The sequence below is a fragment of the Pseudopipra pipra genome, chromosome 2 (assembly GCF_036250125.1).
Source record: "Pseudopipra pipra isolate bDixPip1 chromosome 2, bDixPip1.hap1, whole genome shotgun sequence".
Lineage (NCBI taxonomy): Eukaryota > Metazoa > Chordata > Aves > Passeriformes > Pipridae > Pseudopipra > Pseudopipra pipra.
The window spans coordinates 103,260,479-103,286,023 of record NC_087550.1 but is presented as its reverse complement, the minus strand read 5'-3'; the positions used below and the strand labels follow the sequence as shown (position 1 = coordinate 103,286,023).

The window sequence follows — 25,545 nt, the reverse complement described above, 5'->3', positions numbered from 1 at the left end:
TCTAAATTGAATACTTAGGTGTAACTGAGTTTTAAGTAGCACCTCTTCAAAACAGCAATATATTGTGTTCCTGCAGTTGGGTTTACCTCGTTTTAAACAGCACTTTCAGAACTTTCAGTTGTCTTATATTTTTAACAGGCTGGTGGGCATGCTGTAAAACAGCCTATCTGGTACAACACAAGCTAATGAAAAGCTGGAATCCTTTTTATGTCCTGACAGACGCTCCGGTTGTGCTAAACTTGATGACTATCACTGCAGGGTTGGAATCTTTATTACTGCACCAAGTGCAATCTGGTACTTGGAACAAAAAGATAAAAACCATTCACTGTTTTAAAGTAATCTGTAAAAACAGTTACTTTGACTCTGCATCACCTTTCGTGATTTATTACTTGCAGTGGAAAAGCTTTGAGTTTTTGGGGGAGTCTATGAAAGTATCAAGTGTTTCAAATTCATTTGATGGCTTAAAAGGATTTCTGTTCTTAATCCTGATGATCACTTATGGTATGAATGCTATTGTGTAGCAAAACCTGCTCATTTTATGGTAGTATTCAGTTTTATTTATAACTGCTTTCAAGTCTCTATCTTGAGAATTTTTGTAGTAAGTGTCCAGAATGTTCACACACAACACACACACACACACAAAATGAATTCTTCGTTCCCTGGTATTTTAACAAAACATATTTGATTAGTTTTAGCCATGAGACTTGCACTGTATAAAGTTTTCATCATGCAGTCCATCAGCACAGTGTGCAAGTTCCTTGAAGTTTCACTAAAATGTCACAGTTTCAGGAAAATACTCAACTGTATGATGCCTCTCTTGTTAGATGTAATACATATTTGTATTTTATTTTTTTCGCATGTGAATAAAAGATTCAAGAAATCCCAAGTAGATAGCCTGCTTTTTAACTATTACATCTTTCCAGCATTACGTAAAAGAAATATCTTCTAAAAATGTTACCTTTGAGAAAATTAATTTTGGAAAAAGTATACACACATTTAAATTTAAAAAAAATCTCAAACTTTTGGTGATGTCAGTTTTAAACCTCATGGGTGTTCCTTGGAAGGAAATGAACATATATATATATATATAAGAATATAATTCAGAAATTTGAATGTATTTTTACCCATTATTACTTGAAAAGTTAGTGGAAAAAATAATAAATTTGCTTGCTTTGTTGCTTCAAGGCTAAATGCTTCAAATGAGTTTGACTTGTACACAGTCAAAGTTCAAAAGCCTAGGTGCTGGAGTAGAAAATCACAGTACACACACACACAAAGTTTGGTTTTGCTGTTTTACACTAGTTCAACTAATCTGTCCCTTCTGGTTTCCAAACCCTACAAGAATCTAGCTGATGCTTTTATCTACAGTTAGCATTTCCCTAACAAGTTCTCTGTGCTCTGTTACAAGTTGTGCTGGGCAGGGGTGTCAGTGAGCACTTGGGCCTTTGTGTAAATTTTTTACATCAGTGTTTTTTTCCCTCTTCAGCTGTAGTTGTGGAAGATAGTGTGTTTTACCCAGAGATGTTTAAGTTGATGATTGTTTAACTGTGCAAATGAGGCAGGGTGAGTAGGTTACATATAATAGTCTTTCTTCCCTTTTTCAGTGATGTTTCTTGGGGAAAAAAGGAATAATGCACATTTTATATCTTTCTTTGTATTAAAAACCCACAGAAAATGCAGATCATTATAGAATGAACTGTCTAAAACAATGAAATGAAAGGTAGAATGTGGTACCCTTGCTCCTTGTATGTAACCGTTGTTTACATGTTACTCTTTACACATAGTTTGTTAAACATTTGCAACTTAAAACCAGCAAGATAATTATACATCAATACAAAAAAAATCATCCTTTCCGAAAATAGAAAACCCAAGTGCCAACAACAGCCTCCCCCCTAACTTGTTGTATTACTGCTCCACAGGAAACTGTTGTGCTGAAAGGAAGAATTAACTGGTCTTTCAACTTCAGCCTTTTTATTGTGAGAGGGAAGATCACAGAAGTGTTACCATGGGGAGAACAGCAGTTAAAGGTAAGGCCTGGTAGCTTTAATACAAGAGAATGAAAATACAGAACGTGCTAAATTCTCTTTTTGAAACCAGTGGGATATTAGTTGACAATTACTATACCGTTAGATTAAAAAGACAGTTTGTGATATGTTCTGAATACAAGTAAGTTCAAACTTCACATTGTTGTACAGTAAGTATGCTAAATTTGGCTGTCCTGCAAATTCAACCAAAGCTATTCTGTCCTGTGGCAGCTTTGAAACAATTGTTCTCCTCTGAAATTGAAGAATGTGTCTAGATGTGCTATTAATGAACATGGAGGGCTTTATTCTGTAACTGCATGTAATTTAGCAGGACAATAACTGAGTAGTACAAGGAATCAACTTTTATCAAGATGATTGGCATTAGCAGCTGTTTCTGGGAGATAAAAGGAACATTTTAAAAGAAATTCATCCACAAATACAGAGTGTACCACAGAGACGTGATTTCTGCTGTGTCATGTCTGAAGATGTTAGTTGTGAATTATGTGCTAAAATAAAGAGTAAGACTTAAGAAGAAATGAGTGTTTGGGCTGGTAAAACAAAGAGAATGTGAAGAGAGAAAGACCCACTGTCTGAAACTGGATTGCTGCTGCTTTCAAAGCTTTCAGATTGGTAGTCCTCCCCCATAAAAGGCTGCTAACATTTTTGTACTTTCCTTGAGCTTTCCACCTTCAGCCCAAGGTGCTTTATGTGCTTGTGTGTTCCCTTGGTAAATAGTTGTCTTTTGCTATAATATATGTTCTGTAATGGCAGGAGTCATCCCTTTAATTGTTGCACCAGAAGTTTATGGAGGAGGTCTATCCCCTTCTCTTGTAGGTTTTTTGCATGGCTGTTGTCTAAATATACTGAGAGACTCCCTGTTCCAGGCAGATAAGATAAGAATCCCACTAGGGAGGCACAAAAAGAAGGGAAAGGAGAAATTTCGTATTCACTCTGTCTTGATATCCTTAACTGTGTGCACTGAGGCTTGGTGAAGGGCAGCTAAAAGGTGCTCACAACCCTGTGTGGTAGGGATTGCGAAGAAGGCCCCTTCCTGAGCAATAGTAAGGTTTACTAAAGCTCATCTGAAGGTGAGTAACTGCATGGCACAGGAAGAGCAAAAGTTTCAGTCATCCAAAGGTATTCTCATCCATCGGGAAGAGACAAGGGGTTTCTTTGAGAAAAGTGTTATCCTGTCATGTTTTGAGCACCCAGCAGAGTTGAAGACTTTAAGGGGGTTGAGAGATAGCTTCAGAAATCTTGAAAGCATGACTGTGAACTTTTTCCTCACATTGCAACAAGCAAATAGCAAGTCTTAGAAGATAGCACATGCATGCCTCCTCATGTAGCACACCATTCTGTAATAAAAACTATTACTGTCAAGAGACATGATGCTTGCCATCACTCAGACAAAGCAATCATCTTGTTTTTTGACAGGTTAATTCTTCTAGAAAGAAGCATTGCAGAGTTTGAAAGCATCTCAGGCTAGAAGCTGGAGTTAAACACGGGAGTTTATAGGAGGAAGTATACATTGGTCGCCAGGATTATCTTTACCAGAGCTTTACCACTGCCTTCTCTGATTCTTTTTTTTTTTTTTTTTTGGTATTCACAAATCAGTCAAGATAGCTTTGTCTTTTTCTTCTTTGTCTTTAATTTCTTGCATGATAGATGTGGTTGCTCTTGACTGTCTTCTGTTGAGTAATCTTATCAGCAGAATTCTGTGGTTACAGATAGGGTGGGAGTTATGTAAACACATGGAATTTTGCATCGGTAAACAGAAAGCACTATGTTAAATAATCCTAACTCTAATCTTGGTTTGTATCTAAAGGTTTAGCTTGTGAAGTGCACTGTAGAAAAAAAATTAGTTGGTGAACAACAGAATGTGTTGCTTTTATAATTTCAGTATATGTTGTACTCTGATCTTGCTACCTAGAAGAAAGCAATCTTTCGTGAGGTATTTAGCCTGTATGTGTTATAGTTTAAATATATTTAGTTACATAGCAAATATATAAACTCTGTGTACTCATATGTAGTACTTTATTTTTAAAACTTTCTTTGAAATTGATATCCCATTCTTTGTTGTTTTTTTAAAGAGAGCCGAGTATCATTTTGTTAAGTCCACAGCAGCAGCGTTTCATTTTAACTCTTGTTTGGGTAAATGATCTGAAACATATTGTGCTTTATATTGGAAAGTAAACTGAAACTTGTCCCTTCAGAAATGGACTTTGTGAACAGAAGAGAATAGATAATGAATTAAACTGACCTATTTTTTTTTTTCACAATGAGCTTCAAGACTCTAGAACTAATAAGTCTCCCCTGTCTCCAGTTTATGTGTAAAGTTCCTATTTTCAAGTCCGTTTTTCAGGTTTCAAGGAATTAGTCATTGAATGTGGCTAGGAGATGAATTTGGAAGGAGATGAAAACAAAATAACTCTTTGTACCTGTAGTATTTTCCTCTTTCATAATCTCATTTTTGAGGTTCGATCTCAAAGTTTGACCAAGATGAGGATCATGTGTGGAGGCAGTCATCTTCAGCCTAGTGACTTGATTTAATAGTCTTCTGTCTCAATTTTTTTTCCATGATCTTTGGAAACTAAATTCACTAGAATATAGAATATCAAAATTTCAAATGCAGACTGGCATGCATTAAAGAAAAAAAAAAGAGAAAGCATGTGTTTATATTTATAAAATTGAATTTCAATAATATTTTATTGTTGCTTTTGAAAATAAACCATGGTTTTTTATCCGCCCTAACTGCTGACATTGGAAAAGGCACACCTGACCAAGGCATAATAGCAATTGTGAAGTATAGACTGGGCAAAAGTTTTCTGTGGTGGTAGTAGATACAGGGTGTCTCATGTAGAATCAGGTAGGTAATTCTTCCTGCTAGCAGCTTTTCATCTGCTTAGACGAAACACTCCAGCTTTGTAATGGTGTTCCCAATTTCCCATTGAAGGTTGGAATGCATAAAAGCAAGGGGAGTTTTTGAAAGCAATCTTGGCTTTATTCAGACATATTTTTGGATGCTTCTGCATGTGCTGGGTGAGATTTACTTGAGCATTTTAAAGAGCAAATTTCTGGCCATCAAAAACAAGTGAGAGTGACAGTGCTTTGTGTTTACTGTGAATGAAAATGCCTCCACCTCAAATGAACTAGATGGTTAAATTGCTGTTGAGAAATCCAGTTCTCATTAATATAATCATCTCCTCTTGTTCTTGTAGTTTTCCAGTGGCTGATAAGAAAACTGTGTTGCAAAGAGTGTTTTGTTTCAGCTGTCATATTTGCTGTGGTATTTTTGAGATAGGCACTAAATTTAAGTGGTACAGAGAATAAATAATTCGTGTGGTGATTGTCAGCAAGAGCACATGTGGTGTCCAGGCTGCAGTTTTTCACATTCTTCCACCTGTTCTTGATGTCTCTCATCATAAAAGGCTGTCATCTTGTTTGAAATCTGGCACTCTGTGCTTTCAAGCTTTGGGTGTTCACAGGAAGCAGTTATTAGTTCTCTTATTTCAATGGAGTCCCACATGAGAGACTTACTGATCTCCTCTTTGGAAATAGGTGTATTGGGAAGTTATTTATTCTGTAAGCTTGATAGCCTGATGTTTGCAATAGTCCCATGACTGTTTTTGGGAAAACCAGACTAACTGAGCTTATAGAACATGGCAAAAGGCTCTGCTGTTGCTTGCTGCTGCTCAGTAGAATTAGTTCTAACACTCTCCCTTCTCATATTCCCACAGGTAGTTGTAGGGTTTGTGTGGCTTAAAACCCTACTTCTGAGGAATTATTTGGGTTAAAGCTTGTAGGCACCATCCTGAATAATTTCAGCAGTTCCATCTGAAGTTGACCTCCATAAGGATTTTTTTCCATGAACCAATCCAGTAAAAAATGTTCCAAAGCAAACTTCTTTTTCAAAAAAAAAGCATTGCCCGCTTGGTGTCATATTTGAATTGTGCTTGAGTCCATGAGTGTCAAAAGCAGGTCACCAAACCAACATATATTAAAGACTAAAAGGAATGAGTGGACTGTCTCCTTCAGTCTTCTGAGCTGCCCAGTTCCACTGTGTCTCTCATACGTGTTAAAATCCTTCAGAAATGAAATATGACAGACTCCTTTCTGAATGCGTGTAGAGATAAATGATAGGGAAGGTAGATTCTTCTGAATGATTCTTTTAAATAACCAGCATGTGCACTGAGATAACTGCTTTGAATATTCAGGAATTTAATATTGAGAATATTGAGTATTCAAGAATCTAAAGATAGAATGGAATCTTTAACTCAGAAATATGCTTTTGGGGTGGGTTTATTTTTTTCCCTTTGTTTCTCAGTTCAAAGTGATCTATACAAGATTTATAAAGATATCCAATGATCTTAAGGATCTCAAATTGTGTGTGGTTTGAGTAAAACTATTAAAAATTAGGACAGGGTTACTGTCTGTAGAGCTAATACTACATGTTCTGCAACTACATTTATTCTGATAATGTGATATAAAGTAGTCAGAAGCTCTGCTTTTTTATGGTGTACTTCTCAGTATATTTTGAAAGGAAAATAGTGCAGTGAATAAATTTAGAGTACCCTTTGATTATGCACTGAAATGAATGAAAGAACGTCAGTATTTGGAACAAGATATTCTGTATTGTTTGAAAGCATTCTGTGTTATGCTGGACATTGTTATGATGTGAATATTACATTTATTATGTAACGGAATCTTGTCTTTTAGATTCAAAGAATATTAAAAAAGAGAAAGATGGAAAGAATCAGCAGGCAAACAACCCGTCTTTAAAAAGTGGTAGGTATTGCAGCTGACAGGTTATTAGTTAAGGTACCCTAAAAGAAAAAGTGTGTGTTGGGATCATACTATTTCCTGAGGCCTTTTTTTTTTTTTTTTGGCACTCTCTTGTGTTATTATTGGTGGGTAGTTAAAGACATACCATTGCTTTTGTCTAACTCTGTTAGGAAAATATGTTTTGGTATAGAAGATGATAGTTGAAACTGCTTGACTTGAGCTTGATTATTTTACTAGCCAAGACAAGTACTCTTTGTATGTATGATAAAAGATGCGGTGTAAACATTAATATTGTTAGACCATTACTCATTTGCTGTTCTTCTCATCATGTATTTCTCAGTTTCATGCCTTTTCTGCTGAAGTTATTTTCTCTTTCCTTAATGTGTTTGCTGGTGCCAAAGAAGGAATTTTTGGTTTGATAGGCTGAGTTTTTAGGATCGCTAACTGGATTAAATTGCCTGGGATTCTAATTTTACTTTAAAGAAATTATTTGAAAACAGAATTTGTTTTTTCATACTAAATTGAGGAAACTACACACTTGCCAGAAATAATCCAGATTCTTACTGAACTTAACCTCTGCTGTCCTCAACAGGTGCTATAAGGCAGCATATACATGAGACTGCTGTCAGTTTAGCTTTTGTGGGCTGCAGTGAGAGGACAGCAGCACCCTTTTACATATCCTTTGTATGTTCATGATGGTTGCTCAAATTTGGGACATTAGGAAATGTCATGAGTACTATTGACCTAAGTACAAAATCTCTTCAGGAGTTCTCGGAAAAATGTCGCAGAGTTATTTAAACTCTCGCTCTGCTCACATTTCTGTGCCCTCTGACTCCTGAGAGATGATCTGGTTCAGGGCTTTTCTTAGGTACTGGTGGAGAAGTTCCTTAGGAGTAGCATAGTCACTGAACAAACATGCTGAGATACCAACACAGTAGCTGGGTAGTTGAGGTGGTGACATCATATAAAAGATACGATACCTTGTTACCACCAGCCATAGTAGAGCCTAATTTTTCTGTTTATTGGGGTTTTAGCAGTCGCAGAATAGGCAAGGTTGGAAGGGACTGCTAGAGGTCATCTTAGTCCTGCAAGCAGAGTCCCCGAGAGTGCATTAGTCAGGATTGTGTCTAGATGACTCTTGAATGTCTCCTGAGAAGGAGACTCCACAACTTCTCTGGGCAACCTGTCATCTTTGTTATTTGTCCCTGTTACTTTGAGACAGAAAAGGAATCATATTTGTGTCTTTTTGCCTCTTCTGCAGTGTAAAAGGAGCTCCAGTCAAACTGGACTCAGCGTATCTGTGTTTTAAAATAATGTCGTCTGACATGACAGACGGAGCCCCATAGGGTACCCCCCCACCAGCAATATGCTTTTCATATGTGGATAAGATAACCATATTTCATGAGTCACTGGAAAATGTCCCTGCCACCTCCTGCAGCAGAGAGCAAAGTGTTGAAAAAGCTTTTTGGAGAAGCAGTGCTAAGCAGGCAAGCCTTATTCAGTCATCTGTGTTCTTCCACTTGGGCTACATGTTAATCGAGTGTCTGGGCACTGAAGTTACGCATGAAACCTGGGCTCAGCTCTGTCAAACAGAGAAGAGTGCCTTGCAAAATCTCTGATTTTCTACAGATGAGAAGATAATTTTTATCCAGTGTTGTTGCTTTTTGGTGGCAAGGAAGCAGAACAAGCCTCTTGATGCTGGATGAAGAAAAATGCCTTTCAATGCTTTGGGCTAACATCCAGGAAGTCTCCAGAGTTCCCAGGGGGATGTGTGATAGGAAAAGTTGAAGAGGAGGGGAAACACAGAGATACAGGTGAAAAAATAGACCAAAGTGAGTAGAGAAAGATGTGAGGACGAGAAAAATTCTAACTGAATGATCACAACATATAGAAGAAGGTACAAGGTATAAAGTGGTATATGACATACCTTACACTTAAACTACTGTATTTGCAAGAGTATGTAAATGAAAATTGAAGGAAATCTCATCTTTGAAGAAGAGAGATTGTGGGATGAAGACTAGAAAAGATACTTCTCTATGTCCAAAGTCTCAGATGCGTGCCAAGGGAACATTGGGGTGATATGAGAAGACTTGAGGTGCTCCATCTGTCCAAACAGTGTTTAAGCTGTAGTGATACTGTATTAAACTAACCTAAATAAACCAGGACCTTAAATTCTGCTAATCTACAAGTGACACTTAACTCATAGTTTAAATCTTCAATTTAAATTTTGAAAAACTTTTGACTTACACTAAAGTGAAGCATTATGCACAGTGGAAGACAGGGAGCACTTCAGCAAACTGGCATTCACATATTGTGGCAGCAGGTGTCACACCTCTGAGGGTGCTGAGGTAGTTGACTGATGTCACTGTGAGGCTTCTTGCTCATTTTGGAGAGGTCATAGTGATTGAGGAAGTTTCATGATGACTGGAAAAGGTAAAACAGTATGCCCACTATCAAGAAGGACAATAATGGAGCACCTGGGGAATTGCAGGCTGGCATGCCTGATACAAGTCTTTAGGAAGACTGTGGAGAAAACCCTCCAGGAAGTCATTTCCAAGCAAATAAAGGACAAAGATGGAGTTATGAACAGCTGAGATGGATTTGCCAGGTGTGAACCATACATGACTGATTACCTTCTGTTGTGATTCTGTAAACAAGGGGAGAGCAGTGGATGTCATTCATCTCTACTTCAGCAAAGCTTTCTGTACAGTTTGTGTAGTGTCCTTTCAGCCAAACTGGTGAGATGTGCTTTGGATAGGTGGATGAAAAATTGACTGGGCTGCCAGGCAGTGCAAGGTCCATCTGGCAGCTCGTGGCATTTCTTAAAGGCCAAGGCTAGAGGTGATGCTGTTTTACACTTTGCTGTCGGATGGGATGATGGGACAGAACACACTGTCAAGCCAGTTTGTGGGCGGCATCTCATGGGGAGGGGTAGACTGTACTCTGGAAGGCAGAACTGCTCTTCGTATGTACTTGCCCATGCTAAGGGAACCGAATGACAGGAGCCCCGTGGGATTCAAAGGTGAATGGAGAGTCCCTCCCTGCCTCGGGCAGACTGGAGCCCTGCAGCAGCCTAGGAGGGAAGCTGGCTGCCTGGAAAGGAATTTAGCATGAAAGGCCCTAGAACCCTGGCAGGTGGAGAGCTGAGTGTGGACCAGCAGCGTGCTCTTGTGGTGAAAGATGACAACTGCATAGGGATCCTGTCGGCAGGACTGCAGGCAGCAGGCAGAGAGGAGGGATTCGCTGCTTTGGGGTATTTCAGAGACTACATCTGGAGAACTATGTTCACTTTTGAGCTGTGCAGTACAAGGAAGGCACTGCTATACTGGAGCAGGCTGGCTGACTGTCCACCAAAAACAGTGAAGGTGCTGGAATGCAAGGTGTAAGCAAAAAAAATGATATGGAAACCAGAAAATGTTTTTTTCTGCCAAAAGAAGAGAAAGCTTGTGGGAGATGGTCTTGCTGTCTTCACGTACCTGACAGGCAGCTGTAGAGAGGGTACAGCCAGGCTTTTCTGAGGTGCAGTGGAAGGAGAAGTGACGAATAACTGTCTGGAGCATAAGAAATTCCTCCTTGATGGAAGGAAAAAAATCTTCACATTGAAGCTGATGGAACCCTGGAGGAGCAGGAGGCTGAACTAGAGACCTCCTGGGGTCCCTTTTATCTTGATTTACTTTAGGATTGGCAGGTTTGACAAGAAGTGATAGGGTATTGGTACAGCATTGCAGAGAGCAATGGGTCATTTCAAGTAATGAAGGCAAGTATGGTATAAACAATTTCCTTAATTTTTAAATTAATCAGACTTTTTGCCCATGCCGCTTGTTTTGAATCACTGTTTTAGAGCCTCCCTCCTGTGTTGACTATAAACTAATTTTTTTTTAAAATAAAATTTCTGGTGTGTTGTTTGTTTTTTTTTTGATGTGGGTTTTTGTTTGTTTGTTTGTTTTTCTTTTCTTCCCCCCCCCCATTTCCAGTATATGCTGATTTGTTCTTCAGTGTAAAATTTCCTTCTCTCTCATTTACACTTTGCTGATAGGTTATAAAGTTGTGCTTGTTGCATAACAAGTTTTTCTTGAGCTGTTTAATTCAGCCTGCAGATTTGACTGTGAGGTGCATGTTAAATCATTTAGTGCGAGCTGATTTTTTTAAGAATTTCTAGTTGTCAGAAGCTGCATGTTTTCAGGGGCTTCAGAATTAGAAATATATATATAATACAGCTGCTTCTTTACCTCTGCACACTGAGAATACAGAGAAGCTTTTGTGTAGATATTTTTTTCAATGTGATTGTCTTTTTAGAGATGCATCTTACATGTTGCAAACATTCATACGTCTCCTATTTCTAGGACTGCAGTAATTAAATGATAATTAGCACCATCTCTGAGAGCTTGGCTCTAATTTAATGCAGTGTATCTTCACAGGTGGAGAGGTTCTAATTTTAACTCCAGGACATTTCTGCTTGATGCAAGAGCTTTTGATAGCCAGGATTTAAAGCAAAGAGCCAGGCAATCTTTTTTTACTCTTGGCTTTATCTGCAGCTGGCTGCTTGTGTTACCTTACATGTCTTTCTAGTAAATGTTCCCTGGAAGAAATAAGACTGTTTCCCTCTGTATTTTTGGGTCGTTCCACCAAATTTACAGTCCTGTTATAACAACTGAGATTATTTGAGATATGCTGATATATAATTTTTTTTGGAGGAGGTGATTGGGGGTTTCTCCTGGTAAAAGGTTCTGTCTCTGATCTATATTTATACAGTCCTTAGCACAGAGAGGTTCTGATTCATGATTACAGTTTTTACATCATGTTAGCTCTGAGACAGCTGGGACACAGCTAACATATTCTTTTTGCTAGATTTAATTTTATTGAGTTAGGTAGTTTGTTAAGGCAAACTGATTAAAAACCAAAATTTTAAATTTTTTTTTGTAAATCAGAAGGCAACCTGAAGTGGCAACTTTATTATTAGGCTCCAAGAAGAACTTCTATAGGATGAAACCTTGCTAGCAGTTTATCATCTTTAGTTTTTGCACCCTCCTTGGCTTCTTAATGAGAAGAGCAACAAATCTGGAGGCTACTTTTTGGAGAAAACTCTGAAGAGCCATTTCTGCCTTCCTGAAATACAAATATCTAACATATGCTGAGGTTAACATACCCTGCCTTTTCTGAGTAGTACAATATCAGTGTTACTGTATAAATATATGAATAAAATTTTCATTCCAAAATAGGCAGAATTCCAAGATATTGTATGGAAATGTCTTTGTTACCAGCCTACATATACTACAGACCAACAAATTAACAGCTTTTGAGATTTCACTGACTTGCTGCTGACTTATCACGTAGCTAACCATATGGCTTCTGCAGTGCCAAGGACAAATCATTTGTACACCTTTGAGTGTTATGCTGAAAAAAGAGGATCTTGTCAGGCCAAGGGGACAGTCTAAATGCTGTGCTAATGGAGACACACTCTGCACTTGAGCCACCATGCATCTTTCAGAGAAGCAGTGTGTGAGTGCTGAAAAATGCTGATTGTTTCTTTGCTGCTTCTCTCTTCTTGAAAATTGCAGGGATGTGTTTTAAGTGTCTGTGCCCAGTGGTGTTTTTGGAAGGGTTACTGGCAAGCCCTGTGGGCTCTTGGTTGTCACCAAGGATTTTGCTATGGGCTGTGTGAATGGCTGTTGCTGAGCCGCTGGGTGGCATCACAGCATCATTTTGAGGTTTAGGAGTAATTTGTTATTCAGGAACATCAGAAAGATGTCGGCTGCCCAAACAAGAAAAATAAGCAAAATAACTCAGATAATTTAGTAACAAAAATATTAGCTGCGCTATTGAAGCATTTATCTTCCACTTTATATTAATTTAATTAATGCTTGCTTGTATCTTTGATGTTAGTACTTCATGTTTTTCCATTCATGCAAAACTGATAACACTGATTAAATCAAATGCAGAGTACACTTGCCCATGCTCATAAACAATGCCACTCTTAACACTGGAAAAACCCCCATGATTCTGTTTCTTAATGTTTACCTATAATTGCTGTAATACTTAATATTCTACAAAGAGAAACCTTTATCAGACTTCAGATGAAAAGAGGCAAAGATGCCGTTGGAAGGCTTTTTGCTTTCGAGTGGACTGGAGATAGTGTTCATAATATACATTTCAACAGAATCTGCGTGTGTATTTTTCAATGTGTATCATCCCAGTACTCATGAAGTTATAACAATCCTGCTGTTAGGGGAACTAAGATACAGAAAGGCTAACGTGATTTATACACGGATGCTCAGGAGATCCTTATGCAGAGAATTGAATCTAAGTATCCTAACTTGTATATTTTTGTATGTGGACCACAAAAAAAAATAATTTGGGAAGGTTTATATTAATTTTGCCTATTGTATGATCACCCCTGTGAATTAATGGTACTCTTGAAGCTCTTTTGAAGGTTGTATGTATTTCAAAGGTAGAGTTTCCATTTGAGAGTAATCTTATTCTTGAAAAAAAAGGTATTCTACAAGATAGTTGGGTTATTTTGTCCCTTTCTTTCCCCAACTCCCCTTTTAATTTAAGTTCCATTTTAAAACTGTGTATATTTATCTTGTGTCTTCCAGAACAGTTTAATTGGGATGACTATCTGAAAGAGACTGAATCAGTAGCTGCCCCTCTACATTGTTTCAGACAGGTATGCCAGATACTGTTTTGCAAGTGTGTGTGTATGTATACATGTTACAGGGTGATCCTGGAGCAACTTTTATGGTTAGACTTCCTATTTGACTCCTTTTGATCTCTAGTTATCAGTAGCTTACAGTTTGGGCAGATGAGAGCTACGGAAGTTTTTCATTCTTGGTTTCCGCCTCAAGCCAAACTTTAAGGATGTCATTAAAATTGTATCTTTGGACTCTGTTTTTCTTTAAAAAAAAAGACTAGTTAATGAAAACAGATGGTCTTATCAGAGTTAAAAAATATTTTCTACCTTTTTCAGTAATCTTAGAGGTACCATGGTTTTAGTGAGAATTAAAAATTTTGCTGATTGTCAGAGGAGCCTTTCCTCTGCCTCATTTCTGAAAGATTCTTTTCAATTCTGTCTAGCTACAAGATGTGTGTTTAGCAGAGTTTAGTCACCACTTCTTTCCTGGATCTCTCAAATATGTTTAATTTTGTCTCTTTCTGAGCAGAGCGCTTTTTACTAAGGAGTAACACATATTGAAGTTAAAAAAAAAATCAAGGGAATATATGGGAATACAAAGGAAATACTGGATTTATAACAAAGGGTGTTTAATGTACTATTTTATATCTTACACTGTAGCCTACAAGTCTGATTCCCCCCCCCACCTGATGGTTTGGTATGTATTTGCAGGTGCAGTTTAAGTGTACCATCTTGTGTAAGCTGATGACCTCCAGTTATTCAGCCCTCTGGAGGCTGAGTCGATCTCTGCAGGCATCTTTCTCTCTGTATAGGGAGTCAAGGCTGGTGTTTTCCCAAACTGAGGAGTATCTTGTCTGTGTAATAGGATGTGGTTTGGTCTGTATGCCCTCATTGTGTTAGGAAGATAGTTGCTGAAGGAATTGGATAGTTCAGGTTGATAGAAGTGTAATAGGTGTGACAAGCAGTGCATGTCTAGTTTAGTGGCTTGGGCACGTTCTGAAAGTGTCTTCTAGGGTGTGTTGGTAGTCCAGTTGTACTGTACATGATACTGGCCTGCAGTGGGAGACCAAATAAAAAGCAACATGAATGGATTAGTCTGAGGAGGGGAGGAACCGTCACTCAGTGAGTCTAAAGTAGTTGCAGGAGTGGAGAATAAGGAGAGAGAAACACAGGTGGTAGCATTTCCTTGTGCTAAATCTTGAATCTCAGCTTGCTCCTTGCAGATGAGGATAAAGGGCAAAGAGCCCCTTGCATGCTTCTTTCAGTGAGACATGGCTAAGAGGAGTGGTGTTGATAACTAACTCTATGTGAGTGGAGCTTCAGAAATTAATGTCACTGTATGTGTTTTACACAGTGGATACCAGCTCAAGGCAGAGACCTCAAACTCTGCTTGGATGGAGGCAGAGGGTGGTAGCATATCCCTGGATCATCCTGAGGTTAATGCCATACTCACAGACCATAAACCACAGTGTGTGCTCCTAAGAAATGTAGCTACTGCAGGAAGCTGCTCAGAAGCCTTTCTGTGTGCCTTTCTTGCATCTCCCTCTTCCCTAATAATGCTCAAGAAGTCCAAACTGAGCAACCAAATAACACCTTATATAGAGATGCTTAGGTGACATGCACTGACCGAGGTGAATCCAAGTGGCCTGGATTGCTTAAGGAGTGTGTGGGTTGGAAAGATGAGCTTTAATTTATGTGCATAGCAAAATTCAAAACAATTTACATATGCAGATTTTCAGTTTTTCTAAGAGTCGACCTTTAAGTAGAAAGTGATATGCAATGTTGATTAATGCATAGCTCGATCCTCTCTCTACATAATGTTTGCAGATTTTAAACCTAAAGTATTTGTGCTTTGTGTAGGACTAATTTGATTTTTATTGGGTTACACATGAATTTTACGTGTCATTATCTATATAACGCAAATAAATACACTGCTGTGGCCAGCCAGAAAATAAAGAGCAGAGAGAAACTTAATTTGACATTTATATCCAGAATTTGTGACTTGTGGGAATTCTAAAAGTTTAAATTTTATAGTAATTAAAAATGACCTGGGGAACAATAAATTAAAGCCTCTAGCATAAATTAAGACACAGGCACAGACAGCTGATGGAAATTGATTAAAGTATTTATCTTAATTTAGAAGGTATTTTATCTGTTGCTTTAAGTTGTTTTTAATTACTACTTAAAATTTCAGTGCATTTCACATCCCATTCTCTTGCCCTGAAACTTTTGAAGCAGTTGAAAATTTTAAATGTAAAAGCTCAGTCCCTTGTGATTTGAGCAGAACTTTAAACAAGGCTGTTACTGAGTGGGGTTTTGTTATTTTTCTGTAAGGGCAAACTAGCATGGAAGAGTTACCTTTTTAGTAGAATGCCTTGAGTTATTGGTATTTAAACAAGCTCACCTTTTCCGCAAATAAATAAACAAACTCCCCAATTTCTCAATTTCTGTTGCTTTTCCTGGTAGTAGAAAATAACAGCTTGACAAGCAATATCCTGAAATTGAATTGCCCTTTAAATTTAATATGCTCAGGCTCCCCTTTCAGACAGCCTGCTGTCTGAGTGCAGCAGATGCTGCACTCAGCATTCACTGAATGTTGCTTGCCGCTGGTTTTTGAACTCAGGCTCCTCCAGGGCTCCTGCTGTTGATCTAGGGTGTATTGTAAATAGTGCACCTGCACAACACAGCAAGTAGAGAAAGGTGTATTTCAAACATTCAAATGTGATGGAGAAAAAATATCACTAATACTTGTTGCAGGAGCGGGTTTGTTCAATCTTTTCCTGTGTCCCCAGACAGATAAGCGCACCTGTATCTGCTTACTATGGGATCCTTGCCTGACCTGCTCAGGTGGGCAGGAGAAGGGGACATAGGAATCCTGTGAGTGTGAATGCCCATGGTTTTGGGTATTCTACCTTCCTCCTGTATTAGAAGTCAGATTATGTTAGTCTGTATGGGATAGCTACTGGGTTTAAATGTCGTGGAAAAGGCTGCTTACATTGGTGTCTGCATTCAAAAACAACTTTGTACTGAAGGATTGCAGAAAAGAGCTTTCAGCATGATAGGAGAATAGTCATCATCTCCTAAGAGAAACTTCAGTGCTTGACTTACTTATCTCATTGAAAGGGTGCTGAGAAAAGGTCGGGTTGCTCTCTGTAAAATACACTGTAGATTTTGTTGTTATTTGCAAAAGTGCAAATAGAATTTAAATTATAGTGTTGGGAAAAATTCCATTCATAAATTTAGGAGACATCTAAAGAGAATAGTGAGAAGTATTCAATCCCTGTTAGTGTTAATACAGAGTTTTGAACATTGTTAGGTGATGTCATTGCCTACAATTCCACAGAAGGCAAATAATCAGACTGTGATCCAGTCAATCTCTGCCAGTAGTGTTGATACATGAGTAAAAACTATTCTTTTTTGTTCATCTTTAGCGTGTGACAAAAAGTTCTGCACAAAGACCAAGTTGCATTTGTCACATTTTTTCCCTGTGCTAATTAAATTGGCATTTCATTGTATGTTATTGATTATATTCAGTTCTCTAGGAATAAGCACAAGCTGCAGCTTTTGTCTTAGTATAGAAGTTTTATATGACTTTAGAACTGTTTTTTCTTTCTGTAAAATGTTAGCACTAACTCCTTTTTCTCTCTTCTTTCTTTGTATTGTAAGCTTTTTTTGATGCAGAAACTCTTACCTTGAGCTTTTGTAGTGCCTAGGACAGTAGGGTCCAAATTTTCTTTATATTTCCAAAATAATATTACAGTGAGGATAACTATTTCTTTTTAATTGAAAGATAATAAACCTTGTTGGTGGGGGGGTTTTCTGTGTGTGTGTTGGTTTGTGTTTTGGTTTTTGTTTTTTTTTGAGTTGAATGTCATGTTTCCCAATGTCCTTGTTTTCCATTCACTTAAAGTATTAGTCACGGCTCCCCATCTTTATGTTCATATCTTCATAAGTTACTACCCTTCTTAGTGGGCTTATCAGTCATGTTTATGCAGTTGGTAGGTTATCCAGCTGCCTTTTGTGACTTGCTGCTAAACACTAGAAGTTCAAAAGTTTCTTCGTATTTATCGCTTATATGATACATTTGGATGGATGAAAGCTGTATATTGAACTGACTGGTAAATTTAACAATGCTAACATCAATGAGAAAAAGTCTTTTACCTTTTACTGTAGTCTAGAATTCCACCTACGAACGATTTCAAAGTTGGTATGAAACTGGAAGCCCGTGATCCTCGCAATGTTACCTCAGTTTGTATAGCTACAGTCATTGGAATCACTGGTGCCAGGCTAAGGTTGCGGCTGGATGGAAGCGACAACAAAAATGACTTTTGGAGGCTTGTGGATTCCTCAGACATACAGCCCATTGGGACCTGTGAAAAGAAAGGGGGCATGCTCCAGCCTCCGCTGGGTAAGAAACAAAGCTTCTGAATGAATGCATGTGGAGGATTGTGGAGGATTGCTTTCATGACATTGAATTTACCTTTTTGCTTGACTATTCAATAGTATTAACATTTCACCAAACCATTATTTAATTGAAAAAGAGGTAAGCAAACTACTTCAGGCTAGTTGAATTGTGACTTTTTCTTATTTTTTGATTCTTCTGGTATAAGAATGAGTGTTTTTGTTGTTTTTGTGGGGGGGGATTTTGTTGGTTGGTTGTTGGGTTTTTTTTAACAGTCCCTTAACATTAAATGGGAGTGTCCAACAACTTTCCCAATGATAAGATACAGAGCCATGTGCCCATTCTGTAAATATTCCCTCACATGTAACCTGCCTTAGAAGTGTACAGTGTTTTGTTGCACGATGCCATGTGTGCTCGTGTTGGGAGCCCTTGGAAAAGAGCTGGGGGAACTTGCCCCTATATTCTTCTTCATCAGCGCATCCGATCAGCCGAGGAGAGGGCACTGGCTGCTACCTCCCCGGGAAGCCTCGGCAGGGCTGCTGGAGGCACGTCCCTGCAGGGCAGTTGGAATATTTCCTCAGGCACTGAGTGAATTGGTTGTGTTCTGGGAAAGGCAGCACAGGGTTGGTTTAGTGTGGAATTGCAACGTTCTGCTCTGAGGTAGGAAAAGTAGCACTCCAGAGCTTTAGCAACCTGCAGTCTTGTATTGCATGTCATTCTCATCGCCTCAAGTGGACACACGTCCTGGGGTGTCAGATCAGTTTGTCATAGCTAGTTTGTGAGCGCAATGAAATGCTTGTGAGGAAGGTGTAGCTTTCTTATGCTTAGAAATAGCATGCAGAATTTCTTTTGCCTTCCGTGAGCAATATGGGTAATGACACAATGTGTTTCCCCAAACGGAGAAATAGGGCTTGGGCTTAGTCTTATTGAGGGAGTTTATTAAATAGGGAACTGTACAAAGGAATTCCTCACTAGCTGATGAAGAGTCGAAGTTAACTTTGAATAAACTACTAGGAGTAGTAAAGCGTGACATTGCCTTTCTTTGCTGTGATTAACCTGTATGTTTAGATCTGCATTCTTGTACTGTATTTGTTATAGCTTAAACTTCTACATGTGGAAGTCTTTAAAGATTTCACATTGGTCTGAAAATAGTTTTGCTTTTAAGAAGGAGGAAAATTAATGGCCGAAATTTACCTGAACACTCTCTCACCTGTTACCCCGTTCTGTAATTTTTAGAAGATGCGAGAAATAATGATCTTAATATAAGACATTAACTGCGTGCAGAAATGAGTGGCTGATGGATTCCATCTTATAGTTATGAACGTACTTCTGGTTTGGTGTCATCAGTAATTCTTACAGATTTCTCATCAGATGTTTAGTGAGGATAGGCATTATTTCTCTTAGTAGCCTCTCAGAAACTTGTCATCCCAGTTTTTAGCAACTTCCAGTTCTTCTGTTTGGAAAACAAAGTGAAAAGTCTCATTTCACTACAGCATGAAACTTGATTTGCTTGTAGAGAGACAGACAGAGGAGCAGTTGACATAACCATTAAGATACTTCACAGAGATTATAGGGGTAGATTTTTGTGCTGTTGTGTTCCTTTGGGAACACAAGAAAAGCAATGCAATCAGGGTGCCAGTCTAGAAAAATATTATTAGGATAGATACAGTTTAAGCCCAGAAGGGGTTTTTTTTCCCTTCTTTCCTGTGGATATATAGAGGTTTTGAATGAAAACACTGAAAATTCTTGATGTTGGGGGAAAAGATTTTTTTTTTTTGAGGAGTTTCTCAGTTTAACCTCTCTAAAGTTCTTGATATAACCTTGTAGAATGAATGAAGTGATACCAGTATGGAAAAGGGAAGAGTACACCAGTTCCTTCAGCTGCACATATGTACAGTGTTAAATATATGGCTTCGGGAACATGGCGCTTTTTAAAATGTGTTTCTGAACCAGTCTGATGAATAAAACAACTCCAGTTATGTATAATGGGGGCAGTCAATTCGTTAAGAAGTGAAAGTTTCCACAGTCATCAGTAGAAAGGTTGATGGCTTCTCCTCAGATACTGTTTCTTACTCCTATTTGATCAGGCTGTTTGTGCAGCACCTCACAAGCGGTTGTTTTCCTGCACCCAGGCATGTAAGCTTACCTGCCCACTGAACAATTGCTGGTTATTCAGAAAAGAATGTGAGTGCTATTATTTTGTTCCTCCTGCCCTAGATTTTTCTAGAGATAGGCTGAATTCCAGCAATCAAACATTCTGGCATACCTAGATAAATTTTTGAAAAAGCCTTTTTGGCACTTGTTCAGCATCCTGTTCCTGGGCAAAGCTGGGAGCTAATTGGGTGTATAATTACCTCCTGTTAGACATTTAAGCAACTGATTTTTTTTTTTTTCTGAGTAGTAGGGAACCTTCTGGATACTAATGTTCTGGTTCTATCATAATAACTAGATAAAACAGTTCCTCCTACCTGATTTTTACATGGGTTTAATTATGCATGTTACATAAAGTTTTTGAGAAAGTGGTTATTGTAACAAAGGGCTCCTTTTCCAGCCTCTGTTTTCCATAGGTGAGCGTTTTGTTGTTGAGATCTTAATGTTCTGAACAAATTATAATGCAGATAGCATTTTCTTTGGTTTTACCAGGACAACTTTAAGGCCAAATGAAATTAATTGAAACTTTTGTTTAGTTGTCATTCCTCTGTCTTGCTTGTATCTGTTTTCTGGCAAGCAAGCTGGGAATATTGCGTTTCAGTAACCATACATGTTTAGGTTGTATAAAGACTCTGGTATGAAACCAGACCTAAAAATCAGCTCAGCAGTCTTCAAATTATGGCACCATTTATCACATACGAGCTTTATGTTAATTTGAGTGTTGCATAGGTGATTCCAATGTGAAAACTGTTTATTCAATGGAAGGTAGCTTAAAGCTATGAGCTAAAGAACCATTATAGCATATAATCCAATTTTAGATGAGTAAATGATTTAACTTATCAAGAATTGCAGATATGTTCTGCCTTTCGATTTAGTTTTTTAGGAGAATTGTTGAGGCTCAGCTGTGAGGGAACTTAGTTCCTGGCAGATTCTGGTACTATTTGCTTTATGGAAAAAATTCCAATTTGCTCTGTTATGTCTATTTTTCTGTAGAACTATGCCAGACATATAACTGCTAAAGATACAGGAAAAAATGTCCACTATGTCTGTTATCTTACTCATTACTTTAAAACATTTATTTGGAAAGCACAGAAAGCAAAAGGATTTTTTGGGGGGTTTTTGTTTGTCTTTTTAACTGAAAAGTAGTTGATTATGAGGAAGGATTATCTGGAATGAGAATGTTTTCAGCCAAACCTTTGTTCTGCTTAATAAGGTTGTTCATCTGAACATGCTTGATTGTTGTTTGTGCTTTTTATTCACTTGTTAATGAAGAATAATAAAGTAGAAAGATCTTCTGATTTATGTTTTCCAATATGATACACATACTTATTAAAATAATTGTATTTTTTCTTCACTCTTAGGCATTCTTTGGTTTTTATGGCTACTTATGTATTTATTTTAATGGGGGAGGGAGAAGAAACCAGTTGTTCTTTTTTTTTGTCTGTGGTCTGGTAAAAGAATGACAAGATTCTCAAAAATAAAAAGGTGTCTCCTCAATAAATGAGCTGGAACAGAGGATGTTGTTTTAGAATGAGAGGAAAAAAGCAGACCTGAAGAGAAAGCGAAGATGCTTGGGCTGGGGAAGTTCCATTGGCCAGGAACTGTGTGGGACAACCTTATGAACTACTGTGCTAGAACTTGCATGGCCTTAAATCCTAGAAGTTTATCTATAATATCCCTTCGTATGATGAGCGATTCTGCAGGCAAGTGACTCAGAGTGAAAATGCACTGCACAGCTTTCTGTACCAAAAGTGACCATGTTCATTCCTTCTTGGCTGCTTTTATTTTGGCCAAGTCTAAAATAGAGGGAATGAGGCATTAGTAAAACAGACATTATATCCTTCTCCTCCTATTGTGTTTTACAAACTGAAAGTAGGGCTGTTTATTTGTTTGTTACTCAGGGTTCCAGATGAATGCATCATCTTGGCCAACGTTTCTCTTAAGAACTCTCAATGGAGCTGAAATGGCACCTGCAGCATTCTTTAGGAAGGTAAGAAGAAAAGCATTTCTAGTAAACAACTTCCTATCAGTTGGTCCATGGTTACATTTTTTAGTGAGAATGCCAAGATATTACCCTGTTTTCTGCAACACAGACAGGGAAGACAAGACTATTATTTAAAATTACTTTGGACTGGATTGACAAGCTACAGAGCTAGACAGAAAGCATTCCACTACTAGTCCATTGAGATGGGCATTTCTTTTCCATCTTTTCTACTTTGAGCTGAGACTGAGATGTGTTATTTAGAAATATTGCTTTTGCTCATTTTTTGTCTCACAGATTTTAGATACAATGCATATCACGTTTCTTAGCAGCACTGTACTTGTGATTGTGCACAGGAGTTAAAAAAAAATAATGGGGAATTAGAGCTGTTGAAATACAGTGGTACTTGGAAGGGTTTTGTTAAACATTTTCCTTGGGCACATATCATTTAAAATGTTGCGAGAAGTAGTTGAAAATAGCAGTTTTTTAAACATGACACTTGAATAAGTTACCATGAAATGGGAAAACCTATATAAAAACAACAGTAATATTAAAATGACTTGTTGGTTCAATTTTTTGTGGAGGTGATAAAACCCTGCTGTCACATTGAGTGTCTTCATTTTGGATTCTGAGAATGATATTGACAACTATGGCAGCAAATCAAACAGTTGAGTTCGGACCTGCAATCACATCACTTGGTGTTAACTTGGTGTTAACTTGATATAATTATAATTTGTTTAGATAAGATTATATAAATTTTCTGAGGTGTGATGAGCCATGCTTCTCTGGGCTAACACATCTGAGATGGGTTTGAATAATAAGGTTCTTGAGGTGGCGATTGGTGTTCCATTGGATCACAGCTCCTGCTGTGGAGGTACACATATGCTGGTCGCATAGGCTTGATTTTTGTTTTTCTTTTGTCCACTTGGAATTGGTCTAAGGCCAACTAAGTTAGCAGATGCCTATAAATAATGTCCAATGCTAATGAATTTTTCATGGATTAATTGAGAGGTAAAGCTTTTACCAGACAATTATCAGTCCCCAGAAATATCCATGCTCTGCAAACATCCTATTCTTTATTAGCATGTAATAATTTCATTTTAGTGTCTTTGCTGTCTTGCTGCCCAGACATAACGTATTGGGTGCAAACAATTGCTTATGTAAATACTTTTAGCAGGGTCTTTCTGTCATGGAGAATTTTGCTAATTATTCCAGCTATCTCTGTGGGAATAGAATCTAGATTTTTGTAATACAGAAGAGCAAAGTCAAAATTGCAATATGTATATGTTTCTTTGAATGTCTGCTATAACTTTTTGAAAATAGTGAGTATAAGTAGTAAGGATGTTTAGGAAAAATAAAGGGTTGTTGTTTTCTTTTTTTTTTCTTATTTTAAGAGGCCATGGGAATACAGATATTCTGCCACTCTTATTCTTGTAGGAACCGCCAAAACCTGTGCCAAACTGCTTTAAAGTTGGAATGAAACTTGAAGCTATAGACAGAAAGAACCCATACTTGATTTGCCCAGCAACCATTGGAGATGTTAAAGGAGATGAAGTTTTTGTTACATTCGATGGCTGGAGAGGAGCATTTGACTATTGGTGCAGATGTGATTCTCGAGATATTTTCCCAGTTGGATGGTGTAGCTTGACAGGAGATGCATTACAACCACCAGGGAACGATGGTAAGATGACTAATAATATTGCTTAATTATTTTTCTCCTCAATTACAGCAGGATTTTAAAAACCAGCTGGCTGTATGCAGATAACACTGAAGATTTGATTTGTGAGTAGCTGACGAGCATGAAATGTTGTTGAATTTTCTTTATGTAGTTTAAAGCTAATAGGAATTGCTGGGAAACAATTTTTGCCTGTTCATAGTAAATCGGGAACATGTTTTATGTAACACTATCAGGAGGACTTCTGATGATCTCTAATTTTTGTGTGCTTGTGAAAAATCTTGGATTTAGACTAGATTTGCTGTTTGTGTTATTGATAAACACTCTGGTGTGATGATACTAATATATTGGCTGCCACAGCACTTTATATTAAGCTAACTGCTAAGAAAATAAAGTAGTCTCTGCTTCTGTAATGATTTAAGGTCTAAACTACGTATTTATTGTTTCTTCCTTCATACTTAAAAAATTCTGTCTTGAAGCTGCCTATTCTGAATGCTTTGTCATCCTCTTGCCTTTAAGGATGTTTGTCGATTGGGTCATAATGTCCCTTTAACGAATGGCCACTGTGCTTTATAACATACAGCCGTCTGCCTTTGAAAGGAGGGAGATGGCATCAAGAGGGATATCCCTGAATATAATCCCTTTGCTACTCTGGGGACCACTTGTCAGGTTTCTGCAGTGTAAGGCTTTTCTGTCAAACTGTTTGAGCTTTTTCTATCCTCATCCCATAAAATTTGTCAGGAAGAGAGATTTTTAAGAGGGGAAACATATTTTAATTAATTACTTTAATATCATTAGCCAGAAAAATTTGTTTTCAGTGAGAATTTTCACAACTGGTGTTAGGTGAGTAAGAAACAAGTACACTGGTGTCACAGAACTCCCACGGGAAGTACCAAAGGAGTAGAAGTAGGAAGGCAAGAAATCAGTCGTGTTTTCTGCCCTTTCCATCCCCATTGTTTTTCTCAGTCTTTTGCCAGCAGATCAAGAACTCTATGGACAATCTAACTGAAATTAGTTAAGGGCACCTCTGCATCCTTGCCCTCACCTGCCTGTCTGTAGTTACTGCCAGTGTTCATAGTACCTGGAACCGAGTTTAGTCCATTTTGGCGGATTTCAGCAAGGGAGCAACTCTGTGTGTAGCTGTACTGTCCAGGATGATCTGCTGGTGCAAACCTGCAGTGAGAGGGAAAGGCAAAGTCAGGTGAAGATGATGTACATTCGATCAGAAGTCATCTAATAGGTACCAAGCTGACCTCAGTCTTAATATTGCAGTGCTCCCAGTCTCTGAAGTGTCTTTCTCAGCTTCTTCAGAGGGTTGACTTTGTCTTGGGAGATCATGAATGAGTTGTCTTATTATGATAAGTTAATTATTTCTTTAACGTGTGGGTGACTATGCACTAACTAGAACAGATTGCCCAGAGAGGTTGTAGAGTCTCCCTCACTGGAGATGTTCAAGAGCCATCCTGTGCTGTGTGCTCTGGGATGACCCTGCTTGAGCAGGGAACTTGGACCAGATGACCCACTGTGGTTCCTTCCAGCCTTACCCATTCTGTGGTGTACAAAAGGGGCTGTGTAAATAAGTGGCATAGAATTTTTAGAAGGTATTTTTGTGACAGTTCAGATTGCTCAGTCCAATTTCATCTTCTGGAAAGAAGTATTATTAAATTGTTTAGTCTACTCCAGTTTCACTGCTGAAAAACCAGCAATACTTTGAGGTAATATGTATAGAATTTTTCTTGCCTGATTAGTGCTTGATAGAGCTCAAAGAATTGTTCGACAATTAGTAAAGCTGATTATGTAATCCAGTTGTTCAGGTAATAAACCAAACAAAATTCTTGAGTATGTTCAAATTTGCTGAAGATTTGAAATACCTCCCTAGGTAGGATACTATTGCTTTGT

At 38.0% G+C, this 25,545-nt stretch overlaps 1 protein-coding gene across 5 annotated transcripts in view; it reads left to right on the top strand.

Annotated features, from left to right (window-relative positions):
• The window catches only part of SCML2 (Scm polycomb group protein like 2), a 70,549-nt gene that overhangs the window by 11,376 nt on the left and 33,628 nt on the right, over positions 1-25,545 (top strand). For 3 of the 5 annotated variants that reach the window (XM_064646700.1, XM_064646698.1, XM_064646699.1), the window contains exons 2-7: positions 1,920-2,027; positions 6,741-6,809; positions 13,403-13,473; positions 17,611-17,845; positions 21,892-21,980; positions 23,409-23,652. In XM_064646700.1, coding sequence (XP_064502770.1) covers positions 2,006-2,027; positions 6,741-6,809; positions 13,403-13,473; positions 17,611-17,845; positions 21,892-21,980; positions 23,409-23,652 — 730 coding nt within the window. In that variant the 5' untranslated portion in view covers positions 1,920-2,005. The remainder of the gene's footprint in view (positions 1-1,919; positions 2,028-6,740; positions 6,810-13,402; positions 13,474-17,610; positions 17,846-21,891; positions 21,981-23,408; positions 23,653-25,545) is intronic. The other 2 variants (XM_064646701.1, XM_064646702.1) reach the window with 1 other exon arrangement.